Source organism: Mustela putorius, unplaced genomic scaffold (assembly GCF_011764305.1).
Source record: "Mustela putorius furo isolate JIRA1106 unplaced genomic scaffold, ASM1176430v1.1 tig00000276_pilon_pilon_pilon, whole genome shotgun sequence".
In the NCBI taxonomy this organism is placed as follows: domain Eukaryota; kingdom Metazoa; phylum Chordata; class Mammalia; order Carnivora; family Mustelidae; genus Mustela; species Mustela putorius.
Window position 1 is genome coordinate 109,913 of NW_025421342.1, and position 26,527 is coordinate 136,439.

General features: G+C 45.7%; 1 protein-coding gene across 1 annotated transcript in view; it reads left to right on the top strand.

Moving 5' to 3' along the window:
• LOC123391734 (loricrin-like) overlaps nt 1-26,527 on the top strand; it is a 38,600-nt gene that overhangs the window by 9,249 nt on the left and 2,824 nt on the right. The window contains exons 3-8 of the mRNA XM_045078947.1: nt 13,260-13,323; nt 19,037-19,168; nt 23,294-23,315; nt 25,053-25,141; nt 25,370-25,444; nt 26,385-26,448. Coding sequence (XP_044934882.1) covers nt 13,260-13,323; nt 19,037-19,168; nt 23,294-23,315; nt 25,053-25,141; nt 25,370-25,444; nt 26,385-26,448 — 446 coding nt within the window. The remainder of the gene's footprint in view (nt 1-13,259; nt 13,324-19,036; nt 19,169-23,293; nt 23,316-25,052; nt 25,142-25,369; nt 25,445-26,384; nt 26,449-26,527) is intronic.

Here is a 26,527-nt window from a genome sequence, read left to right on the forward strand (position 1 = left end):
CAGTAGAAAACTTGTTGGGTTTGAATGCTGAGGAGGAGGTAAGAATTTGGGATTTTAGAACAACCTTTAAATATCTTAAAAGGGATGCACCTGGGTGGCTCAGTGGGTTAAGCCACTGCCTTCGGCTCAGGTCACAATCTCAGGGTCCTGGGATCGAGTCCCACATGGGGCTCTCTGCTCAGCAGGGGGCCTGCTTCCCTTCCTCTCTCTCTGCCTGCCTCTATGCCTACTTGTGAGCTCTCTCTGTGTCAAATTAATAAATAAATAATCTTTAAAAAAATCTTAAAAGGGATTCGTTAACCTGTTGGCTCGTGTAGAAGTTAGGTTTTATAGCTCTGAGCTTATTTCATATTCGTATTATGACATCAGCCTCTCCGGTGGTCTAACCCGTGGTCATTTTGGAGTTTGTTCATCATTTTGGTGTTTATTGCCATAATCGACCAAGTCTAGGAAGGAAGTCAGAGTTTGATGAGTGGTAGGTCCAGTAGGACACAGAACTGTATTTACCCTTTGAGGATAGAACAGGTGTCACTTAATTAGGTGAGGAGAATAATAACTTCGCCAAAGAGCATTTATGAAATTCCTAGGAGGGGAAAGGTACTGGTCAAGATATTGGTGAGGGGTGGGGAAGGAGTTGATTAGAAAGGCACTAGGATGAGCAGAATCAAGTTTTACAGCCTCGGAGACAGGTATAAATAAGGTGCTGTGTGGGGGATTAGAGCAGTCTGGCTAGGGGAGTCAATTCGAATGCCTCCTTTTCCTTCCCACTTCTTCGGAAAAAAGGAATCAATTTCTACAAGATCCCCTGCCAACTTTTCATTGTTATTGCCAGGTGTACTTTATGTGTTGCATACTCCAGGTGGATTCATGGAAGGGATTCATAAGGTCTGCTCTGGAGCAGAATGGGAAGGAGGTCAGATGCGCCAGAGGAACATGTGAAGGGAAGCAGGAGGAAATACTGAACAGGATCCTCGGAGGTTCAGGGAGCAACAGAGATGTATATTGGGTGTGTCAGTCATGTGGAGGGTCTCTTTGGGTCTTGGATACACTCCTTTTTCTAACTGTGTCATCGCAGTCTGCCCCTGGCTGGTGATTATTGTGTAGTTTCATGGAGGTATGATTTCCATCTTGTCGAAGTCACTCATGCTAAGTGCACGATTCATTGAATTTCAGTTGTTTTAAAGACTTGTGCAAGCATCACCACAAACCAGTTTGGGAAGATTTCCATCCTATCCTGTGGTTGTCTCCTGTTTGTTTGTTCTGTGATACAACTTAAGAGCCTGGAGGGGTCACGTGCTCCTGGCCAGGAAGGTTGCCTCCTCACCATGCTGAGAGAACTCTACCCTAAGCCTTTCAACATAGGAAATAAAGGGGTGTATATTGAAGGTGGCTGTGGGTGGGGAGGAAAATCTGTCCTTTTCCTCTGTGATAAGAGGAGACGGATAAAGTAGGGTTTGCCAGTGTCATGAAGGATGATGCCATCGGCTTTTAGGATGAGCTACCCCTGCAAATGAACAACTTTATTTAACCCTTTTGTGAAGTGGACATTCTTGAGTGTTGAGCAGAGTAACTTCTTAGACTCGGTTTTAGATTCGATGTACTTTGCTTCAGTCTTGCTGCTTCTCTGAATCCAATCATGTCTTTTTTGGAAGTAGAGATGGCCAAGCTACTGCTGCAGCAGGAGATGATTAGTGCCTCTTTGATCATAGTGCCGCATTTGAACCCTCAGCTACCACTTATGTGATACTCACTAGAAAGTTGGTAAAATTTGGTGTTGGGTAATTCCCATGGATTTAGAACTTTTATATTTTTCAGTGCCCAATTTTATTTGGATACTAGGGTCAACTCGAGTTTATTTGCACACCATCTCCTTGAGAAGTTTGTAGAGCTTTTGCAGGGAGAAGTGAGGAATTTACTTTAGATGTGTCATAAAATTATGTCTTAAAAGGGAAAAAAAAAGTTGGTACTCAGGATATTGAATGAAAAGTTGGTACACTGTTTTGTTTGTAAAACATTTCCTTTCTTCTGGAGCTCCCTCATTTTTTGAAGTTGTAAGTTTGGACATTTCTCTCCTCAAATTCAGGTAGCCTAACAACTCAATAGCCCTTGGATAGTCATGAAGTACTTTAGAAGTTTTCGAGGTAAACATTCATCCTTAGCGAGACATGAAAGTTCGAATCTTGCCTCAAAAGTGCATCTCCCTGAGGTAATGAGATTCAGATTGAAAAAAAAAAAAAAAAACTCCCAGAAAACAGGGCTGGGGTGTAGCTAACCTGGAGTAGAGCAGGGCTTCTTCCCTGTGGTTTGGGGTCATCCACCACAGTGGTTTTGCTCCTTAGGGCACATGGGTTTTACTGTAGTGTTTGTCTTTAATAAACCTTCTCCATGAAATACATGGAAAAACTACATGTCTTCTGAGCCATCTAATTTACCCAACCTTTTGGCTTCTAAGATCGCCCTTATCCCAAAACGGTGATAATTTTGTTTGTATTTGCTATTACATTGGACTTAGTGATTTATTGATACTGACTTGATCTTCTGTCTACTTGGTAACCTTCCAGTAAATTACCTGGGTAGTTGTTCTTATTTGACAGGTTTTTCTGGAGCATACCACGAAATGGGCTCTGGTGTCTAGTGGTGGAAAAACAGACAATGTCCTTGTTCTCATTGCGTTTGGAATACTGTGGAGAAGATGAGAAATTCAGCAAGTAAACAGAAAAGTGAAATAATTGTGGCCAGTGGCAAGTGTTTTGAGAAATCAGAGCAGAATGTGAAACTACACAGTGATGAGAAACTCGTTCTAGACAGTAGTTAAGGTACACCTTTGCCTTTTGGGGCAGCGTGCATGCTCCTTTCTTTTGGGGGCAAGGGGTAGTTACTTCTGTAGGTTATTTCTGAAGACTCTGCCATTTAGCTCCTGGGGTTGGGGAGAATTAAAGGTGGAACCTTCGTGGACAGGCTAGTCAACCTTTCCTTAGTTGCCTGCCACATCCTGAGACCAGGCCAGCTAACTTGTCAGTGTATCCTGTCAGTTACTGGGATGGGAGGTTGGAGTGCATTCCTCATGTGGCATAGGTTTCTCCTGTGCTTCTGTCAATGCTGAAGAAATTCCAAGATTATTACAAGCTCTTTTGGTAAACGGCAGCTACTTGAGGAAGTTGTCAGCACTAACTCAGTTGAGTAGAACTTCAGGTAATAGTGGATCCCTAAATATCGCCCTCAACCCGCAAGGACGACAAGAAGCCCCAGTTCAGATGTATCTTCTCTCTCTTTTTATTTCTGCAAGTCTATACACTTATATACGCTTACCTGACCAGTCAGCGAGCAGGGTACAGGAGGGAGCGAATCAGGCTGCACACCTAAACGAACAACTTTGCTAGCAACCAATGCTGTTTACTTCCTCTTTGGGCATTCTGCTTAGTCTCATGAGGCAATCCTAACCTGGCAACTAGCCAGGCGCCATCTTTTAATGGCGGAGGCCGCCCTGGCCAGGGGCCTGCCTCCGACATCTCCCCTTTTTTCTATTATGGCAGGGATTGTGCCTGTCTTAGGTTGTCAGTGGCGCGGAATATCCTTACCCATCATCAGACGGCAGATATCAATGATCTGCGTCCTGTCTTAGGTTGGTATATTTCCCCCACCAATCTTACCCGTCGTTGACTACCGATCCAGCATACTTAGCCACACTTGGTGGGATGTTCCAGCCTCGATGGCTAACAAGTTCTGCACCATGGCTTGCCATTGCCTATGTTGCTGTCGCCTCCAAATTTGCAGTTTCCTTACTAGCAGAATCAAGCCCACTATGAGGATTATCATCAGACAAATTACGCTAGCCGCTTGTTTCATAAAGGTTAACACATCTTGCAATGTTTTGATTATCTCTGGGAGGGTTGCCAGCTCATCTCTGGTGTTCTTTATCCTTGTTATGCCTAGTAGCAGGTGCTGAGTGTAGTTTTGGAATTCTGCGGACTAATTCCCCCGCAAGTATTGGGAGAGCTGTCAGGAGACATTCTGTAAGTCACTCATATTAGTATAGGCTATGGGAGTTACACAAATTGCCGGGAAGGGTGCTATACATCCCAGTCCCAATAGGGCCCCCAATATGTCCACTTGTTCTTGAACCAAATCCACTCTCTGGTTGACTATCGGGATTCCTGCTTGCAGATGTGCATTGATCTGAGACTGTTTGAAGGACAGCCGCCGTTCCTCTGCAGGGGTGTTCACAACTTCTGCAGTGGGTATAGTTGTAGCAAGTGAGACTGCTGCTGCCATGGCAGCTGCTGTAGATATAGCCAGTGCTGTCACAACGGCGGCTGTGATACCAAAATCTCTCTTCTTTCTGGATAGCACCACCGGTAACTTGTCCTCTGGAATGGAAACTGGGATAGGAACATGGGTAGGGATACGTATAATCACAGCCAGCTTGAAGGCCGTTACATTCCAGCACTGGGAAAGATAGCAATTCTTAGTGCAATTAACGTATCATTCAGCTCGCTAGCATTTGTTACGAGGGAAAAGGAATGGTTGCGAGACGCATATTGGAGTGGGCTGATAAGTAATATTATTGGGACAAGACACATTAACTGTTGCCTCAAAGGTACTAGAGTCATTTTGTTTATAAAACAGTTTGAGGAATTTGCCATTTAACATGGACACTGCTGAGATATCAGTACATGCTCCTAGCAAGTTACAGACCTGCCATGCATCAAAGGGAGAGGAGGGAATATGAGAGAAGAGATAGTCACTGGTAAAGGATATGGCCATGCTTTAACCACTGCCCACAGCTTTCTGGCTTGAGTCAGCCACAGGAGGTGTAGCATCCCCAGAGTTATCATCAGCATCTTCAGCATCATGACTGGTGTTCGGAGACAAGGCTGCACGCACGCACCAGCTGCTCTGGGATCCAAATTGGAGCCTCCTTTTCCTGTGGAAAAAAACACATACAGACCCCCTACTCCATACTAACACTGGATCTGCTCCATTGCACTTTCCTGTGAGGATGTCCTTCCAAAGTACTAAAGGCTTAGGGGGAGCAGCAGCATCACTTCCATGTCTGTCTGCAGCTGATTTACCCGTTTGGTCCAACATTGAAAAATTCAAAATAAAGAGAATGGCGTTGAGCTTATCTTTAGGGGACCTGAAGGTGTCCCCTATTCCCCCTTTTTGTTTATAAAGCGCATTTTTTATTGTAAGATGTGCACACTCCACAACACTCTGTCCTTGTGGGTTATAGGGTATTCCATGTATCAAGTGAATGTCAAGTTGTTGTAGGAAGACTTTAAGGGTTGTGAGGTGTAGGCTGGGCCATTATCTGTTTTTAACTGGCGTGGCTTTCCCCATGCCACGAAACCCTGTAGGCAATGGGCGATAACATCTCTGGATTTTTCCCCCCATATGCACTGAGGTGAAAATTATTCCAGAGCAGGTATCTACAGAGACATGAACATATCTTAACTTTCCAAATTCTGAAACATGTGTGACATCCATTTGCCATATATGATTAGGTAACAAACCCTTAGGATTAACCCCCAAGGACGGGTGCAGGTAGTAAGGTCACGCAATTTCTGCAGGAGACTACTATGTCCCATGCCTGTGCTTTTGTTATGTTAAATTTGAGGCAAAGAGTTAAAGCATTCACATGGAACAGCTTATGATAATGTCTCGCCTGTTGCACTGGGTCCTCAATGGCAAAGACAAATTCTCCTCTGGTTAAGGAGTCTGCTAACCGATTACTTTTTGTCAGGGGGCCTGGTAAGGTTGTATGAGCTCATATGTGGCCAATATAAAATGGAGCCTTCCTGTCCCAAACTAATGTTTGGATTTCTTGTAATGCCTCAGAGATAGTAGACCTGGCATTAATAGAACCCACATTTTCAATGATAGAGACAGCTTGCACCACATATCTACTATCTGATAAAAGGTTGAAGGGTTCTTGATGAAACATTTGAAATGCTTTTATCACTGTGAGCAGCTCAGTTTCTTGGGGAGAGGAGCTTTGAAATAGGAAGGTCCAACTCTCTTCTTTGGTAACTATAGCTCCTACTCCTTGCTTAGATCCATCAGTGAATATAAGCCTTACATTACTGAGGGGTTTATGGTGAGTGATCCTAGGGTATATGATTGGATTGGATAAACTGAACTGTAGCCATGGATGTGATGGGTAGTGGCTATCAAATTGAGTGCACGTTATAGTTATCAAAATGGCTCAGTCATCATCACAGGCTGCTAGGCACTTTATTTGTTCCTGCGTATATGGTGATATTATAGTATCTGTTTGTTTACCAAATGCTGCTATACTAAGTTTAATCCCTTTAAGTATAATTTGTGCAATGGCACTTGGGTACCAGGGCAAGACCTTCCCTGGAGAGTGGGTCAAACTAACCCATGATATGGGGCCAGATTGCCAAAAAACTGCAGTGGGAGCTCGTTTTTCGGCAAGGACACAAAATAGCAAAGGTTTGGAGTAGTCATTTCTGTCTATCTGAGCAGCTTCTAGCCTTTTCTGGATCAGACTGATGGCTTCTTTTGCCCCCTCAGTCAACTGACGAGGAGAGGTGAGGTTAGGGTCTCCTTTAAGTGTCTCAAATAAGGGTGACAATTCCTGATCAGTGAGTTTTAGATAGGGCCTCATCCAATTGATATCTCTTAACAATTTTTGAAAATCATTTAACGTGTTTAGGTGATCCGTCCGCAGGGTTATCTTTAAAGCTCTGACTTTAGTATTCTCTAACCTAGTTCCCAAATACTCTTTAATGGGCGTCATTTGGACCTCTTCTGGTGCTATGTGTAATCCGAATTTCTCAAAATGTTTGAAAAGAAAGGAAAGGGCCTTCTCAATATATTGTTCTTTTTTATGGCACAGCAAAATATCATCCATATAATAATGATACACAATGAGCGGGGGAAATTGTGTTCTAACCTCCTTCAGGGCTTGGTCCACATATAATTGGCACATTGTAGGGCTGTTGGCCATGCCCTGAGGCAATACCACCCACTCATAGTGTTGATCCAGACAAGAATGATCAATGGTAGGTACTGTGAAAGCGAAACATTGGGTGTCCTCGGGGTGCAATGGGATGGAAAAGAAACAGTCTTTAATATCGATTACCACAGAGGGCCAACCAGAGGGCAGGGCTGAGACTAAAGGCAGCCCCCAGCTGTACTGCTCCCATGGCCACCATCTTTTCATTAACCGCTCGTAAGTCATGTAACAATCGCTATTTCCCCGACTTGTTCTTAATCACAAAAATAGGCATATTCCATGGTGATGTGGAGGGCCGAATATGCCCTGCGGCAAGTTGCTCTTTTACTAACGTGTGGGCAGCTTCACATTTTTCTTTAGGCAGGGGCCACTGAGGAACCCACACGGGTTTACTGTTTTTCCATTGAATTTTTTAGAGGTTCAGTGGCCCCTAAAAAAAACCCAGCCCCGGCCCACCTATTCTTTGAGAGAAGTAATTAGTCAAGGGAATAGGTTCAGGGGTGCCCTGCAGCTGTTTTCCTACGCCTCCCGTTCCAGGATAACCAGACTTAGTCATTAAGGCTTGAGCTTCCTCAATATAGAATAATTCTGGAGTCAACTTCCGGTTCATTTGGGCCAAGACATCCCGTCCCCACAATGAAATGGGAATCTTAAGGACATATGGCTGCACAAGTCCATGGTGGCCTTCATCATCCTTCCATGGCAGTGTAGCTGCACTGCACATGGGTCTAAGAGCAATCCCTAATCCTTGAAGTGTTTGATCAGCCTTTTGCACAGGCCAATCCTTAGACCAATCAGCTTCATTGATGATACTGCGATCTGCTCCAGTGTTCAATAAGCCCATGAATTTCTTGTCTCTTATCCAAAAAGAGTAAAAGGGTCTATTTTCCATGCCTAGCGTGACGCATGCTAGAGGAACTCCAGATGAACAGAACCCCTTCTGTCCCCGCGTAACCTCATGGCTTCCAAAAAGCTTGTGACAACTAGGCAATACCAGGATTTGAGCTATCTTATCACCTGGACTAATAGCTGTAATTCCACGTGGGGAGGATACCAGGATTTTCACCGTTCCTTTATAATCAGCATCTCTAACTCCGGGGTGAACAAGGAGTCCTGATAACGCCATGGAGCTCCGTCCTAGCAAGAGGCCCACGGTGTCCTCAGGTAATGGACCCTTAAAATCTGATTCGACTACCAGGGTCCCCATCTCTGGAGTCAGTATGAGTCTGGTGGTGGCACGGATGTCCAATCCTGCACTCCCTGTTGTGGCTCGCCTTGGCTCGTCGGCGGATAATGCGAGCGAGCCACCTGTTGGAGCACCGCATACATTTGAGGGCCCTGGGGTGTGGGGCCCCCCTTCCCATTTTTTTTGACCCTCTTGGAGGCAGAGAGTTTCCCCTTGTATATCCCTTATTGAGTGACATTCATATGCCCAGTGGGCACCCTTCCCACATCTTGGGCAGATACCTGGTTTTTTAGGCTCTTGATAGGACACCTTTCTCTCGGGGCACTCACGCTTAAGGTGTCCTGGCTCCTTGCAGTAATAGCAAACTCCAGGAGTACCCCTATGTTTATATTGTTGAGCTCCCTGAAATCCTTGTAAACCTTGAGTGATAGCTGCAGCCATAACCTGCCCTTGAATAACACTGTCGTTGATATCCCTGCAAACTTTAATATATGTACTCAAGTCTTTGCTTTTCCAAGGTCTGATGGCTTCTTTACACCATTTATTAGCTTGCTCATAAGCCAGCTGTTTTATCAATGGCATGGCTGCCTCTACCTCCCCAAATATTCGACCAGCTGTTTGCATCAGCCTCGCTACCAAATCAGCATATGCTTCATTTGGTCCTTGTATTACCTTAGACAGCTGACCCTGTAAATCCCCACTGCCTTGAATTGTCTTCCATGCTTTAGTGGCCACCGAGGCTATTTACAGATACACCGCAGGGTTGTGTATTGTATTTGGGCCTGCTTTCCCATGTACGGTCCTATTCCCATTAACATTTCTAGGTCCCACTGAGGATTTCCAGCCGCTGCATTACGGCGGGCAGTGTCCTCTGAGTATTCTTGCCAGGCTGTTTTCCATACTAGATATTGCCCTCCCGACAAGGTTGCGCAGGCTAAGTTACCCCAGTCTCCAGGGACTAAGTTCATTCCTGCTATGGTCTCCAACAAAGATACCGTAAAGGCTGCCTGAGGGCCATACTGCATGACTGCTTCCTTTAATTGCTTAACTAGTTTAAAATCAAGAGGCTGATGATACCGCTGGTTGTTTTGGTCCTCTAAAACTGGAAAGGCAGAGGCCAGGTCATGATCTCTCCAGCTCGAAACCCTGCCACTACCACATGTGGTACAGCAGCTACAAGCTCCTTGGCACGCCATAGGATTATATGGCAGAGGGGCACTAGGCGTCACTGGAGTCGATAGTTTCAACTGTTCAAAGTTGCAATGCATTTTACGGCCTAACTCCTCCCCTGACATTTCTTCTTCCTCTTCACTAGAACTACCCCCCTCTGAGGCACGAGAAGACCGCTCCTCTTTCACTTCCTCCAATGCCAATGCTCCCTCTTGTAGAGCTGATTAATATATAGGCCCCACCAGTCATCCCCAGACTAAGGTCCATATTGCCAGGGACCCAGGTGGCAAAGGCGTTTTATTGTCCTGTTTCTTCAAATCCTCCCCTAAGTGGTCCCATTGAGGTATGTTTAGCAAGCCTTCATCTAGGAACCATGGAGCCGCCTTTTCCACTGTATTCAAAAAGGACCGAGCAGTTTTTGCTTTTAGTGAAGTTCCATTGGCTTTCAGCAGGTCTTTTAAAGACTCTTCCAACCGCACTTTAGATACTTCAGATCCCATTATGAACACACAGACAACAGACGCGGACGTTAAAGACAGTAACTAACACATCAACTGTTTACACGCATATGCTTCAGTCGACATTTACTTCCCGCTTTACCGTGGAATTCCCACTTTTGAACGTGGCCTTTACTCCCTGCTTTACCGCGGAATTCCCACTTTTGAACGTGGCAAATGTCCCTGCTGACCTGCGGAACTTTACTCCCTGCTTTCCTGCGAATTACCTTGCAAGATTCCTTTATTTAGTTCCCGGGTGCCGGCGCCATTTATCGCCCTCGACCCGCAAGGACAACAAGAAGCCCCAGTTCAGATGTATCTTCTCTCTCTTTATTTCCGCAAGTCTACACACTTATATACGCTTACCTGACCAGTCAGCGAGCAGGGTACAGGAGGGAGTGAATCAGGCTGCACACCTAAACGAACAACTTTGCTAGCAACCAATGCTGTTTACTTCCTCTTTGGGCATTCTGCTTAGTCTCATGAGGCAGTCCTAACCTGGCAACTAGCCAGGCGCCATCTTTTAATGGCGGAGGCCGCCCTGGTCGGGGGCCTGCCTCCGACACCTAAATGACGTGTGCTGCAGTCCTTTGGCTCTCACTTTCTCTTTGGCTCTTTCAGGAGGGCCTTTTTGTGGGTGGCGTCTTCGCCCCCATGGTTCCCTCCTTCCTTCTTAGGTAAGGAGGGTTTTGTTCTTGTTTTTGTTTTTGTTTTTTTGTTTCTTTTAAAGGTTTATTTATCCTTTTAAGGATATTTATTTATTTGAGAGTCTCCATCCGGGGCATGGGGAGGGTAGAGGGAGAGAGTAAGAATGTCAGGTACACTCTGCACTGAGCCAGGAGCCAGACTGAAGGCTCCATCCCAGGACCCTGAGATCATGAAGTGAGCCAGAGTTGGGAGGGGGACGCTTAACCCTCTGAGCCCTGAAAATGGGCTGAGAATATGTAGTAGAACACTGCTGACTGTACTGTTTGTCACTTGACTCATTCAGAAAATTACACAATTCCTCAAAATAACATGCCATGCCATCATTAAAATCATCAGTAGTCCCAGGCAGGAGAGAGATTGTGAATGACTGCCCCCCACACAGGGCACTGGTGTCTGGACAGGGTCTGATGGAGCACGTGTAATTAAGCCTTTGGTCTCTGTGTTGTCACGTGTGGATTTAGCTTTCCAGGGTATGCATTGCTGTCTTTATTTTGTCAGCACACTTCTCCCTGCCTCAGGAGCCTGGGAAGGGGCTTCGGCCTGGGGTATGGGCAAGAGGCCAGGACTTTAGGAGAGGCTGCTCCAAAGCTCCTGGTGGCAGAAGAGCAGAAGGGAGCAGGGGAACTGGGGCCAAAAGAAAGAGGCCCGCTGGCTCCCAGGGCACTCCAAGCCTGGAGGCATAGCAAGCAGCACTGGCAGTTGCAAGCCTCAGTGTGGGGAACTGCATCCCTGGCAACGGCTTCGGGACTGGGTCCCCACTACAGCCCCTTAAGGCAAACTTGCAGGGCCTGGAGCCCATCGCCACTTGCCGGAATCACACGCTCCACCTCGCTGGGCCACTAGGTCACCAAGAGGCCCGCACGCCCCCAAGGAGCACACACTCCATGACATGCACTCAGTAGAGGCAGCGCAGGTGGGAGCTGGTCTCAGGAGACTGGCAGCTGTGGAGGCTCAGGGGGGGGCGGCGGCGGAGGCAGTGGCGGCACTGAAGGGTGCTCAAGGCCCAGTGGCCTAGGTAGGGCTGAGGTCCTGGGCTGTGAAGGGAGAGGGGCGGACCACGAGGACTCCACCTATGGCGTTACTCCTCCAAGCAGTGCTGGTTTCGGCTTTTGGGGGGTGGGCGGGGGTACAGCCCATCCTTGACCATGGGCCACAAGAAGAGCCTGACTAGGTACCTGCATGGAGCAGAGGGAGTGGAATGGGAGGAAGGGCTGGGGGCAGGCAGGGACTGGCACTGGCTGGACTCTGGGGTCACCCGGGGTGGGGGGAGGCAGGCATTGCTAAGATGTAGTTCCCGGGGCTGGAGGATATCCTGGCGCACTGGGGATGTATCTCTCTCCCGCTAGGGATCGGGATTGGGGCTGTTCCCACTGCTGCAGCCCTGGGGGCTCTTTCTCAGGGACCCCTCCGTGACTGGGTGGCTCAGTCAGTTAAGCATCTGCCTTTACCTGGCATCCTGATCTCATTGTCCTGAGACTGAGCCCTGCTCAGAGAGGAGGCTGCCTCTCCCTCTCCCTCTGCGTCTGCCCACGACTTGTGCTCACTGTCTCTCAAATAATAAAATCTTTTGAAGAAAGTAAATATAAAAGTTTATTTAGCATAATGTTGAGAAAAACAAGTTCAATCTTTAAGAAAAAATGATGATAGTGATAGGTATAAGTATCAGTTTAAACTAGCTTTGTATGACGGATCTCGATGAATCTTTGCATCCATGCCCTGAGGAATGAATCCATGCTGTCCCCACATCACAGAGAAGGACACAGAGGTTTGGAGAGGTGAAGTAATTATCCAGGCAAAGAGTAGAAATTGGAAGAATGGAAACTGGTCCTGTTCTCTTCCAGAGGCTCAACTGGCAACTTGTTTTTTCCATTTCCTTAATAAACATAGACTTTTTTAGACTACGAACCAGTGCTACATTCTGTCCCTCCAGGATTCTCCCCAGGCCCCATCAGAGAGGGCTCTGGGGCCAGATTCTCCCTCCCTGTTCCAGGGGCCCCGGGTGACTCTTTCTGTCTGTTCAGAAACAAGGACACAGAGCTCTGGGGAGGGACCCTTCCTTGGCCGGGGTGTCCACCTCTGCTTGGCTTTCCCATGCCCTTCTGGAAGGTGAAGTCAGAGTCAGAGGTTGAGAGGTGGCTGGGGAAGGAGGAGGAGGCCAAGGGCATCCCAGCCTGGTGATTCCACTTACCTGCCAGACCATTCTTCCCAGGTCCATCCAGCATCCCATTGATCTGCTGCGACTTCTGCTGCTGGTGCTGCTGGTGTTTCCAGATCCCTGCCAGCACCAGCAGGAGTGTAGGAGGGATCTGCCCTGTGGGGACCCAGGAATCTTGTAAGATGCCTCCAGCCCTTTCCACAGGTGCCCAATCCCCCATTTCTTTCAGGGTGCCCCGGAGCTCAGTTGTCCAGTCCTGTATAATCCCTCACTTGATCACCTTTCCCACAGTCCAGGAATCTCTCAGTCTTGCCAGGGGCCCAGAGCTCACCCCACAGTTCATGGGGTCTTCCTGCCATCTGGTGCCGGAATGCTGATGTCGGCAAAGGGCAGGGCATAGCACAGGCCTGAAACAGGAGGGACCTGTGGTTGTCACCTGGGCTGCCATTAACAGGGGTGAGACATGAGGCACTGGATCTCCAGAGACACTGAGCCCCTGGCGGTGATGACGTCAATGTCTGCGTGTTCTCAACATGTGACTTCTTCTTGTCCTCCACACAGTTATGGACATGGGCATGGACACTCCCGGTTCAGTGAAGGAAATGAGCACCAGGCCAAACAGCAGGTAAGCAGGACAGCTGGATCTCAAACTCTAGGCTCCTGGCTTGTCTCCAGGGGCCACAAAGGGTTTCATAGATGGGAGACTGACACTGGCTTTGGGGACCCCTCATCAACTCCATGACTGATCTCACCTATTTGAGGCCCCCAAACTCTATTCCCTGCTTCTTTCCCTGCTCCCGATTCCAGTTCTAATCAAGGTGACTCTGGCCATCTCCATGGAAGTCCCTGACCCCCTTACAGGTTGGGCCTCTCTCCTGTTCCCTTTTGGGATAGTCTGACTCCACCCCTTCCATAGCTGGTCTCCTTCTACAACCAGAGCAGCCCAACTCTGGGGTTCTTGAGGTGGACAGCGGCATCTAAGCAGAATTGAATACTTTGTTTTGTTATCCTTGTTTTGTTGTTGGCTTATTTTTTTATGGTTTCTGTATGTGTATGTTTAGGATATTGTTGTAACTGAGGGTGGCAGGAGTGGAAGTGGGTGGGAAGGATGGGGTGGCTGGGGAATGGGCATTGGAGAGGGTATGTGCTTTGGTGAGTGCTTGAACTGTGTGCGACTGATGAATCACAGACTACCCCTGAAAACAAAAACTACATTATACGTTAATTAGAAAAAACAAGCTTATGTTCTATTTAAGCAGTACTAGAGTGGTTCCTGTTTACAAGAAATTTACACAATAATAAAGTGGTGGTTTGTAGAGCACTGGAAAATCAGCTGTCTTGGGCCAGAAGGAGTTGAGGAAACATTTGAGAGTCCTAGGGAGACACAGTTTAGGAAGTTCAGCTCAGGACAGGCCCCAGGAGAGAGGATAACAAGGGGTTTGTCTAGTCTCCTGGGTCCCTGGCCCTGCCCACATGCTTGGCTGTCCCTACCCAGCACAGATGGAGCTGCCAGCTCTCTGGGTGTTATCCTAGATCCGCCAGGGGAGAAGCTGGTGAAAGTCTTCTCTTAAAATGCTCTCATTCCTGGAGGTCCCAGAAGATGACATGAGAGTCTGATTGGACTGTTTCCCTGTAAAGTTTCCTCATGTAAAGCCGAAGCTAGTGCATAGGAGGGTCACAAAGAGAAGTGACAGATCTACTCTGTCGGAGGTGTTCCAATGTCTCAGCCAATTGGGGATGATTTTGAGACCATGAAGTCTTCTCAGACTAATACTGGAGGATATTCCAGCCCAGAAGACATATTTGATTTCAATTGTATCATCCTCGTATCATTCAGTTCCAGTGTTGCTCTTTTCCTTTTCTATTTCTTTTTTATTTAAGATTTTATTTACTTATTTGACACACACAGAGAGATCACAAGTTGGCAGAGAGGCAGGCAGAGAGTGAGGGGAAAGCAGGCTCCCTCCTGAGCACAGAGCCCGATGTGGGGCTTGATCATAGGACCTGATCATGACCTGAGCCACCAGGAGCCCCTCTTTTTTCTATTTCTTTACTCCTGTTCCCATGATAGAGGTACTTCTTAATTTCTAAACATATGAGAATTTCTAGTTCACTTTTTATCAGTGATTTCTAGCACATTATATTACCACAAGATGCTCTGTAGTTGCCTGAATTGATGCATCTGAAACAAAATTGAAATTTCCCTTATGGCTAAAGTAAATTGGGCGTATTTTTGTAATGGTCTCCTATGTGCCTAAAATCAGTGGATGTGGATGTGGACAGATGTATGGAGACAGCTATGGGATTCAGATGGTTTGCCATTAAGATTTACATCTTGTGGATGTTCTGTCTGGGTTGAGTTGCTGAGAGAGGCTCAAACCTCCTACTCTGGTTGTGTACTTGCTTGTTATTGCAGTTTGGTTCTCCTTTCCTTTCTACATTGTTCAGCCAGTGGCTCTCAGACGGGAGTTTGGAAGGGAAGGAGAGAGCGCCCAGAAGAGGGAACAGGGACCTGGGTTGGAGGAAGTAAACAAGAAGGATGGCTAAAGATCCAGAGAGGATCTGTCGTTGCGATGGCATGTGTTGGGGTATCAGGTGGGAAGGGGCTTTGTACCAATGAGGTCACCTGTGGCATCCATGTTGAGCTACTAGGGGCAACGGCAGGGGATTGGTGGAGAGATTAGAATGTTTCTAGGTTGCTAAGGAAACGTTCAAACCTGGGAAGGCTTGGTGGAGGATGGATTCTCCACACCAACTGCTCCTGAGAGTTCACTTGACCTGCTAATGTGTCCTGCTGACCTTGTCCTTTACTAACCTGCTGACCTCCTAACTTTTCTGAACCGTGCTACTTCCCCTTGAGTACTTAATCTGACCCTGACACCGCCTGACACTGTCCCTGACCCCTCCTCCTGACCAACACCTTCCCCATCCTACCCTCTATTTCCTCCCTATCCCTCCCCCCTCCCTAATTACCACCCTGCCCCTCCCCACCCCTTCCGAAACACCCCCACCCCACCCTCCCCTGCCCTGCAACCATCTCCACTTCCTCCCTGGGCCCACAGTGCCCCTAAAAAGGACCAGGACATGATGGTGCAAAGGCTACTCTTCTGGCTTGTCTTGCTCCAGTGTCCCAGTTCCCCAAACCCAAATGTGAGTAAATGTGACACTTCACTCATGTCTTCCTTCTTCTCCTTCTTCTTCTTCTTCTTCTTCTTCTTCTTCTTCTTCTTCTTCTTCTTCTTCTTCTTCTTCTTTCTTCTTCTTCTCTTCTTCTCTTCTTCTTCTTCTTCTTCTTCTTCTTCTTCTTCTTCTTCTTCTTCTTCTTCTTCTTTCTGATATGATTTATTTGAGGAATAGAGAAAAATGGCTCATGTGTAGGGGGCAGAGAGGGTGGGAAAGAGAAAATCCCAAACCAGCTGTGCAGTGAGGACAGAGCCCAAAGTGGGCCTCAACCTCAGGACCATGAGATCATGACTTGATCCAAACCAAGACTTGGTCACGTATCTGACTGAGCTACTTGGGTGCCCATAAGCTGCTAGTGGTTTCTTCCTTCCGACTGGGTTATTTAATCACAGCTTTTTCATGGGGTTCTTGAAGGTAACTTCAGAAACGAGAGTTCTTCCTGATGACTGGGCACCACAGGGCAGGTTTCAGGGTCAACCTGAAGGTGTTGAGGCCACAGCCATTTCCATCATGTTTTGGGTCCTGTCTGTGCTGCTGGGTCCAAGAAGCACAGCTTTGGTAGGATGGAAACCTGAAGGCACCAGGTTTATAGTGTCAGGAGGAAGGATTTGTGAAGATAGGAAAAGCCATTGAGCTCTTTGTCCTAAATAGGGGGCTTGTGTGATATGTACATTATATCTCTTTAAAATTGTCTTCAAAAATGTCAGGAACTCTAATTTAGTAGGAGCTAGGGGTGCTAGATTGTCCCCTGGGATCCTGGTGAAGATCCTACTGCAAGCCTGGTAAATTCAGGGTCCAGCTTCTGTTTAGTTTGTTTTTGTGTCAGCGCATTGTTTATATTTGTAAAGTTTGACATCCCTGGGTATCTTAAGCATTGGTGTTGGGACTAGAGTATTAAGAAGTGAAATATCCTTTTTGCTCTGCTTCTTGGTTGGAGGCTGTCCCCAGGGACTGTGTGTCCCACCAGGTCCATAGAGACCTGAGAATCCCAGAAGACACTAATAGACCACAACCTGCTGGGATATATGTCACAGGAAAATCACTAGGAGTGATGTGATTAGGAAGTGAATGAGTTGTTGTCCTTTCTTTGACCAAGTATGTGCAGTGTGTTGATTTTCCCAAAATAAGAAAGTTCTGGATGTCCTTAGGATTGTCCAAATATAAAGAAATACGTGGTTCCCAGCATGAATATTTCACTCTGTCATGAAAAAGTAAACCCTGTACCCCCAGGAGAAGAGAGAGAGAGTCAGCCAACAGTTAGGGAACACCCCTGGAAATAAGTAGACTACTTTAGATCCGCTTGCACCAGATTATGAAAGAGGGATCTGGAAGTGTCAGTAGTCAAGAAGGATGCTTGTATTGAGGCAGACCCATCCCACATGAAGACCTCTAGTCAAAGTAGACCCCATTCTGTTTCATTTGAGTCTTCAGAAGAGGGAATTTCTTGGTCGTCTGGATTGGAATCATTCCCCTCTACCTGGGCTGCATCTCATGGATCAGTTCACCTTTCTCACCCTTCCTCATCTCTGAACTCTTGCCTAAATGAACTGGTGTTGCATTTCCAACCTCCACCTGCTCATGGCCACTGTTGGAGAACCTAGAGTTTTTGGCCCCACTGGCTGTCCTCTAGTTAAGACTCAGCTACTGATATCAGCATCCAGACAGCTGCCAGATGTACTGTGTGCCCACAGCTGGGCGTGTTTTACATTCCTGAAAAGACAGCCTCTGTCTTTTGTGCATTTGATCCCCATGACCAACCATTGTGCTGACAGCTACTGCTCTCTTCCAGACCTTGGCTATTAAAGGCAGTGTACGTTTCCCACCAGCACACATTTTCCTGACCTCAGCTGTGAGGGCTGAAGAGGAAAATGTTTTAGATTTCAGTAGCTCCTTTCTAGAGAGGTGTGTTTGCACAAAATTCAAGCTTGGTGTGAATTAGTATGAATTGCATTGTTAGTGTCTTTTCTCCTGAAATACTTCTAAGTGTAGTTTTTGTAAAATGATGTGTTCCTAGCTTCGGTGTTTGTATCCAGGAATTTTGTATTAGAATTCACAGGCACCTGGGGTGGTTCAGGCAGTTAAGTGTCTGCCTTAGGCTTGGGTCATGATCCCAGGGTGCTGGGATTGGTTGGGCTCCCTGCTCAGCTGCCACTCAGCTACTCAGTCTCCCTCTGCCTTTTCCCATCTCTCTTTCAAATAAATAAATACATTCGTTAATATTTTCCCTGTTTAGAAAGTTAAATTTTAAGCTGCTCTTGCATGATTTACTTACAGTACCAAGAAATAGGAACATGAATTGCTTCCATTGGCTTTTTGGAGATACTAACCCTCACAGATATGCTTAGAACATACATGATCACCTGATTATGTACTTCAGAAATCTGACATCTGGGTTTGCGATTCAGAATCAGAGTGAGCATTGAAAGAAAACATCAATGTTTTCAGAAACTAATCAGTAACTCTGATTTATTTTTATTGGGCAATAATCACATGTCGTATTAACGAGCAGCCTCCTGTCTCTCTCACTTATGTCCTGATCTATAAACATGTGTCCATATAATGTGCTCATTTGTACCTCTAGTACAAATTCTATTCATGCTTTCCCTCATTCGTCCTTAAATTTTGGGTGTAGTTTTGGAAATGGTCCAAAGGAGTTTTTCCAGGTCCTCCATGGATATACAATAGAAGTCACTGACTCCTTACCTATTCTAAGTTTACATTGACTTACCTTGTTTATTTTATGTTGGCTTATAAATTCTCAAGTTCTGTTAGCTATAGAAAAAACAGTTGCAATGTGCTTGTAGATAAAATAAAATCTCTTAAGATTTGTCTATTAGATTTTGCCTGCAGCTTTAGTGTGTCATAATGTATATATGATCACAACATCTTTTCAAAGAATACTTTTTGTTGATATTTGACATAGGGAAGCAACAAGGAAGCCATCATCATGGTAAGTTGGTAAACACACTCATCACTGCCAAAAGTTTGCCCCAGCTCCTTGGAAATGCCTCTGTGCTCCTTCTCCTCCAGGAGGAGCTAGTTAAGAGGTATGCTCACCTCCTGGAGGCTGACTGAGGGTTTGTAAAGTTGATTTTTTGTGACAGATACACAGTAAAAGTCTTTGAGATTCCTCATTGTCTCAAATGGTATTTCAGCTTGTCCTTTCCTTGCCTGATCCTTTCTGTCTTGGCCCTCATGGGATTGAAGTTCTGTGGAAGCTTCTCATTTTAACTGCCTTCTTGGGAACTTGTGCCTTTCTCATATACCTCTGGAGAACCATCCTCGCTGTAAGTATATTAATGTACCTTCTGTACTTTCACTCATAAATAAGCAAAAAATGTTAGAGTCCCTGGACATTTTTATGTCCATTCAGTACTACAAATTTCCCTCTAATATGTCAATTTTGATTATCACCTAGATTGATGTAGTTTTAAATTTCTATTGAAGTGACTTCTTGATCCATATGTTCTTTTTTTAAGTTCAAGCATAATTGGCAAACCGTGTAATGTGATTTTCAGGTGTACAACATGACTCCGCAATTCTGTACATTTCTCAGTGCTCAGCAGAAGAAGTGCGCTCTTCTTTCCCTTCACCTCCTTCACCCATCCCTCCACCCACCTGCCCTTCCACCCATGTCTTCTTTAGAAGTGGGCTGTTGAATCTCTCTCTCTCTGGTCATTTCTCCAGCTATCTTTCTGTTCTCGATCTCTAGTTTAAGTCAACTGGGGTCTGAGAGCATAGTTCCGGTGATTTCGATTCCTTTGGTGGTTCACATGTGTTGTATGGCCCCGAATTTTGGCTCTCTTAGTGACTGTTTCATGTCAGCCCGAGCAGAATGTCTATACCTCATTGTTGAATGAAGTATTCTGCCGATGATAGTGGATGGGGTGGATGGGTGATACTGGTCAGTTCACCTGTGTTCTCATGGATCTTCTGCATCTCTGGGTCTGTCAATGAGGGATAAGAGGATTTTGAATTATCCAGCTGTAGGAATGGATTCATCTGTTCCCACCAGCAGTATTTTCAGTTTCTGTTTCATGTGCTCTGACACTCTGTTGTTGATGCACACGCATTAGAAATTGTTGTGTCTTTTTGGAGAATTGACCCCTTCATCATTGAAATAATGCCCGCCATTATTCCTGACGGGTTTCCTTACTGTGTGGTGTGTGTTGAAGGACCATTTCACTGGCCACAGATTTCTAGCTCGATGTTCCTTTAAACAGTATAAACACTTCACCCTTCTTGATGGCATGGTTTCTGAAAAGAAGTGTGATGTCGTTCTTATCCTTTTCTCTGGAGTAGGGTGTTACTGCTCACCTCTCCCCTTCCCCACCCACTCCCAATCCCTGCTCCAGATTTCCAGAACAATTTATTTGTCTTTAATGATCTGTAGCTGAATATTCTAGATTAGGAAACATTGGTGGGTTTTGGTTTATTGTGTGTGTGTGTGTGTGTGTGTGTGTGTGTTTTGGTATTTATCCTTCTTTCAATGTTTTGATTTTCCTGGATCTTGATTAGGTAACTCCATTAATTTCAGACAATCCTCTGTCATTATTCCTTCAAATAGCTCTCCGTCCACTCTCCTATAGGAATAGGTATTCCTGTTATGTGTGTGTTACACATTTTGTAATGACCTATCAGTCTTGGGGTTTTCTGTGTTGTCTGTGTAATTTTTGTCTTTGTGTTTCTCTTTTGGAAGTTTCTTTCCTGTCAATGATTCTTTCCTCTGGTTTATTTTGAGTCTCTTCATGAAGCCAGCGCAAGCACTCTTGATTTTTATAATGGTGTTGTTGTCTTTCTAGACAACATGTTACAATCTTAGGGCTTCCTATCTCTGCCCACATTTACCATCTCTTCTTCCTCTTGTGCACTTTTCCCTTAGACCCAGTATCTTACATCAAAGAGACTTGAAAGTCCAGCCTGCTCTCCCCATCACTTCTGCCACAGGAAGTGTGATTCTCGTGCTTGCTGTCATGGTTTTTACCTGCAGCATGCCTTGTAGGGTTGTGTTGAAAGCTAGATACTGTGTCCTGCTGAAGGAAGGGAGGTAAGTGGGAGTTAGGGTGAGGTTTTTTCTGCTTCTCTGGCTCGGAGTTAGACTGAGGTCCTCGCCGGTGAGACAGGGAGGAGATGGCACTGGAGTTGAGGATTTCCCTCACCTCTGTGGCTGAGTCTTTGGGAAACCCCCATTTAGACTCTGGAGACATAGTTTCATTTGAGGGCAGACCTTTGTAAGAAGAAAGAACTCTTTTGAGTTTCTTTCTCCGTGGGACTATTCCCCCTCTCCCTCACAATGGAGAAAACTTCCCTTCAAAGAGAAAAGAAAAATATTATATATTTGGTGTAGCCATCGACCTTTCCACTTCCCCTGCCCATGGGGCTGGTGACATAGGCCACAGGAGCTCAGAGGTTCCTAATCAACATGTGAAATCAAAGGAATAACCATGGCTTTCTGATTTCCCTCCCCTGATGCACTCTCCCCAACAACATACTATGACTGGTTTATTGATAGCATGGTGATATTCCAATATCCTGGCAAGATTTGCAGGTTGGCCCCAGCCTCTCATCATCCTGTAAACCTTTTAAAACAGGAAATATGTTAATGGTGTCAAAGTGAGGTCTTGCCTAGATGTTGTTGAGCTATAATAACATGAGGGTGACTCAAATCTGAATTGCCTCACTTCCCTTCTTGGAACCATCAGCTGTCATTTCTGTCATGGCTTATGCTTCTTCTCATAATGGGCCACTCTTTATCTCATCTGATGGCTTTTACTTCTTTTTGATGACACTGCATTTAAACAGTCTGGGAAACTGCATAGCACCTGATATGTCATAACTGTGTGTGAATTCAGCAAACAGCCAACTCTTTGTAAGGTTTCAAGATAGCTTTGTAGAGAAGGAAAGAGGTGGCATATCCTTGACACAGCCTTTGCTCCCGTGCCTGCCTGCCTGCCTTCTTTCCTCCTTCCTTCCATTTTCTTTCTTTCAGTATTTTAAAATAATCCCAAATTCTGTACTTCAGTGCAGATACTGGGTTGCAAAAATGTGAGGGAAATATACTAAGTGAAATAAGTCCAGTGGATAAAGTCAATTATCCTTTGGTTTCACTTATTTGTGGAACATAAGGAATAGCATAGGGAATATTTGGAGAAGGAAGGGAAAAATGAATCAGGGGGGGGGGAAGAGTCAGAGGGGGAGATGAACCATGAGAGACTATGGACTCTGGGAAGCAAACTGAGGGTTTTAGAGGAGAGGGGTATGAGGAGCCTGGTGATGGGTAATAAGGAGGGTACCGATTTCATGGAGCACTGGGTGTTATACACAAACAGTGTATCCTGGAACACTACATCAAAAACTAATGACAGAAGGGACAAGATGGCATGGGAAAGTAGGAAGAGGCACCTTTTCAACCTGTACTCTAAAGCGAGCTGATTACCTACCAAAGAACTCTGATCACCTATGAAATCAGCATGAGATCAGAATTTTACACATCTGGATCTCAGCAGGGGCAGAAGACGCCAATGGGCAGGTAAAGCGGAGTGGGAAAGGCGGACTGATATTGCAAGATAAACAAAAGGGGGAGGGAGCCACCAGAGCTGACCAGTTGGAAAGTAATACCCTAATACGAGCGAGCGTGCCCAGTGTCTGGGGACCAGCATTAACTTGGAGACTGGTTGAAAGCACTCCAAAAGAGCAAAGGAACGTGGGTGGTGGTAAATGTTGGAATCGGGGCAGCTAGGGACAGGGGCTTAAGTCCTCGGTCCCAGGACAGCCTCCCCTGCATCTGAGCCAGAGAGAGTGTGACAAAGAAACCAGATCTTGGTCCCAGAGCCGCCAGCAAACCGGAGATTGCCTGGGTTCTGGCTCCTTTAAAGGGATGGGAGCCACACAGGATGGCAGAATGTGTGAGCCCTGCTACAGAGCCTCTAATGTGCATGTCCCTCATCCTCCCCTGAGAGAGGTACAAAGGCCAGCCAGCCAGCGCTCTTTGATATGCGCCATTGTTTCAGAGCCTAACAAAGGCACCCCAAACTCTCCCCCAGGAGAGAGGTGCTCGAAGGCCCAGCCTGGTGCTTTTGGACCTGCACCTGTTCTCAGAGCCTGAGACGTGCAAGCGACCCACAGCCTCCCCCAAAAGAGGTGCATGCAAGCCAGGTGCTCTTAGACCAAGAATTTGGGGGCAAAAATAAGTTAAACACACTTGTGCTCTTTATCATAAATTGATTGTGAACCATGATGACTTCATCAGAAATTCTAATTTTATCTTCCTTTTTAATCCTGTGAATTCATGCTGCTAAGCAAAGTGATTGTTGTCATATCTTTGGATTATAATTGTGGTACTATCTGTACTATAGATTATTACTCATAATATGTTTTGTCATCCAGCTTATCTTTGTTTCTTCCTCTCTTAGATAAAGCCTCGACAATACGAAGGTAAGATTTGGGGCTTCAGTTTTCTTTGCCAAAAATTCTCAGTCCCCCGTATTTGATGTGTGTTTAATTTGATGAGGGATAAATATGGTGACTTCTGATGTCTCACTGACTTAAGTCTTGAAAATGCTTCTCTTCCCCATGTGGAGTCTAAGTGACAGTGTGGAGGGAGTTGCCATCTCTAAGAGACCAGGAGAAGGGAACTCTTCGTGGGACTAGGGAGAATACAAGGTGTAATTTTGCAGAGACATGTTTAGGAGGCAAGTGATGATGACAGCGTGAGGTCTGGAGTGAGTACTTCACCATGAGCTGGCTCTTGGTGAGATGTCAAGAGGAGAAAACTCTCTGAGTCTAGCAAAATGGCTACACATAGGGAAGAAGGCAGATATCGCCATACAGAGCGTGTGTTACAGGAGAGAAGTAAACTGTGGTTTTAAGTCTGAAGTGGAGGGGTCGTCGCCTGCCAGGGGAGAATGAATGGAATAAAGCCTGTGCCAGCGGGGATAATGGATAGTGTGTGGGGATCATGGATTGTGGTGATTCCATGGGCTGCTGGCTGTTGACGGCCTGGGTGGCCACCTGGCACTTAGGAAACCATTGAATGCCATTGTTCGTTGTTGTGAGTGTGGAAGTGGTTCTGGTGAGAAGAGAGGTCTCAGAGCAGGAGAGCACTCACAGTGGGTCAGGAGAAGAGAAGTTTGCACTTTGAGGCAAGATGAGAGAATTATTTTTTAAGAGATTCTGTTTATTCACTAGATATATATATAGAGAGAGCACAAGCTGGCAGAGTGGGAGGCAGACAGAGAGGGAGAAGCAGGTCCTTGCTGAGCAGAGAGTTGGATGTGGGATGTGATCCCAGGACCCAGGATCCTGATCCCAGCAGAAGGCAGACCCTTAACCAACTGAGCCACCCAGGTGCCCCACGATGAGAAAATTAAGTGGCTCTTAGAGGAGTCTGTGTTCTAGACCTTACAAGTGTTATGCAGCTGCCATCAGTCTCCTCATGAGTATTGTTTTCCTTTAAGGGTGGAGGGTAACATTCTCCTGTTGTGATGATGAAAAAAGCTTGTCTTCTCAGGCTTGTACATTATCCAGGGCCTCCAAAGACTCTCTGTAACGTGGAGATTGTACCCAAATGTGTTTATAGCAGAGATCTTGTCCTCCAGAGCCCCCAGCCTGGGGTCCATGAAAGGCGATCTGGGAGCAGCAGAAAGTTTCTGAAGGCCTGTGAGTTGTCACTCACCTGACATCTTGAGCTTTCCTTGTGTGGAATTCCAAGTAGGACCTGGAAGTGGACGATCCACTGAGCAGGAACAATGTATAGTTTTGCTCATTATGTGTTGTTTGCAGGGACCTGCTTTTGTATCTATCTGAATCACTGGAGGAGAGAGATGTTAGTTGCTAGGATGCTTGATTTTTCGGTCACATCTCTGGCGATGACATTAGCATATGCAAGGTTTGAATTTTCCAAGAATGGTGCTTACAGGTGGGAGAAAAATGAGAAAGCTTTCGATTGTTTCTTTTTTTATGTTTGAAAAACATTTTAAGTAGGAATCTCACTGATATAGAATGTCTTAGGTTTCAAATGCTGCTACAACATGCTTCCTTCAGGCACAATGGGAATGCTAGCAAGTTAGTGACACCCAAGTGTCAGAGAATGTACTCTGGTGCTAATATATTGGGATTATTCAATGTCGCTGTTTTTGCTAATTATCTTAAAATTCTTTTTTCTCCTTTCAGTTACTTTAGACCAAATCAAGATGAAGATTAATAACCTTAAAAACGAAAACAGGGATCTTGAAAAAAACATAGCGAGTTGGGAGGAGAAGGTATGTGTGCCCTTTCAAATATTTTTGTGTGATTTCATATTGGTTACTTACCCTCTGGTAGTTCATTCTATCGATCTATATCATGCAACCCAGAAATGGTCCTTGAGTAAGAGAAGCTTCACAAATGTAGAGTACTGCCTCTTTCTTTGTCACAAAAGGAGAGGCACAAATATACGTTTCTTTAACATGCTATTTTGGACTTCTGATTCTTTTTCATATTTTTTGTAGGCCAGGGAAGCAAAGAAGCAAGCAGAAACGAAGAGAGAACATAAGCGTTCCCTTGCTGGAGTACGTAAATTAAAAGTAAGACTCCTTTCTTTGCCTGAATTGTGTTCTAACAGCAGAAATAAAAGTAATAAAATATTATTATTATTATTAAAATTATTATTATTTCAAAGATTGATTTGAGAGAAGGAAAGAGTGAGGGGAGGGGGTCTGAAGGAGACAGAGAGAGAATGCCAAGCTGACACCGTGCCGAGTGTTTCGCCTGATGCGGGGATCAATCCCATGACCCTGAGATCAGGACTTGAGGCAAACGAAAGCAGGAGTCAGACACTCCACAGACTGGGCCACCCAGGTGCAACCCAGGTGCCCCAAGGAATGAATCACTGTTACTCATTCAATATGTTTTCTTGAAGGAGAACATCAAAAAGGTGGAAGAGATTAATGAAAATTTGAAGGACTCCCTTCATTGTAAACAGGCTCTCTTACAAGCTCAGAGAGAAAAGAATATTAAGAATGTGGATGTGGTAAAAGTTAGGTGTTAGTTGTACTATAATGTGGCTTGGGAGGCTTTTGGTTTATTTGGGTGAGGTGAGTGCAGTGTACTCCTGTGCTGTTTGCGCAGTAGAGTGTGGGCGTCTGGGAACAGCAACCTCTACTGAACCGTGAGCTGTGATTTCACTTAGGACCACCCCGATGAGATTTGCAATTTCAAGGCCTAGGAAGTATGGTTTATTTCACAGCTGGGTAATCATCACATCACTCAGCGCTGCCCTCCAAGTTACATAGAAAATCCCACAAAATACGTGAGCAGTGAAGGATGATAGCAAGCCCAATATGTATAGTAGAATATTATTTTATATCAGTTCCTCTAAGAAAGCCATTTGTGCGGTTTTTGACATGAACTAGTTTCTTTACTTGCCCCTTATTCCATTTATGCCTCAAGGGCTTTCTTTGTTGCCCTCCATGATCCTGTCCTGTTAGGTGCCCTCATATGTCTTTTCTCAAATCTGTCTTAAAGGCCCAAGATGCACTGGCGGATCAAGAGTTGAGAGCCTTGACATCAAAAAACCAAGAACTGAAAGGTACCTTGTTTTGGGGGATGAAATCTCCATATGGTGGCAATGAGTTTGCATCGGGCAGGGAGAGAATGCCTTTCTGCCT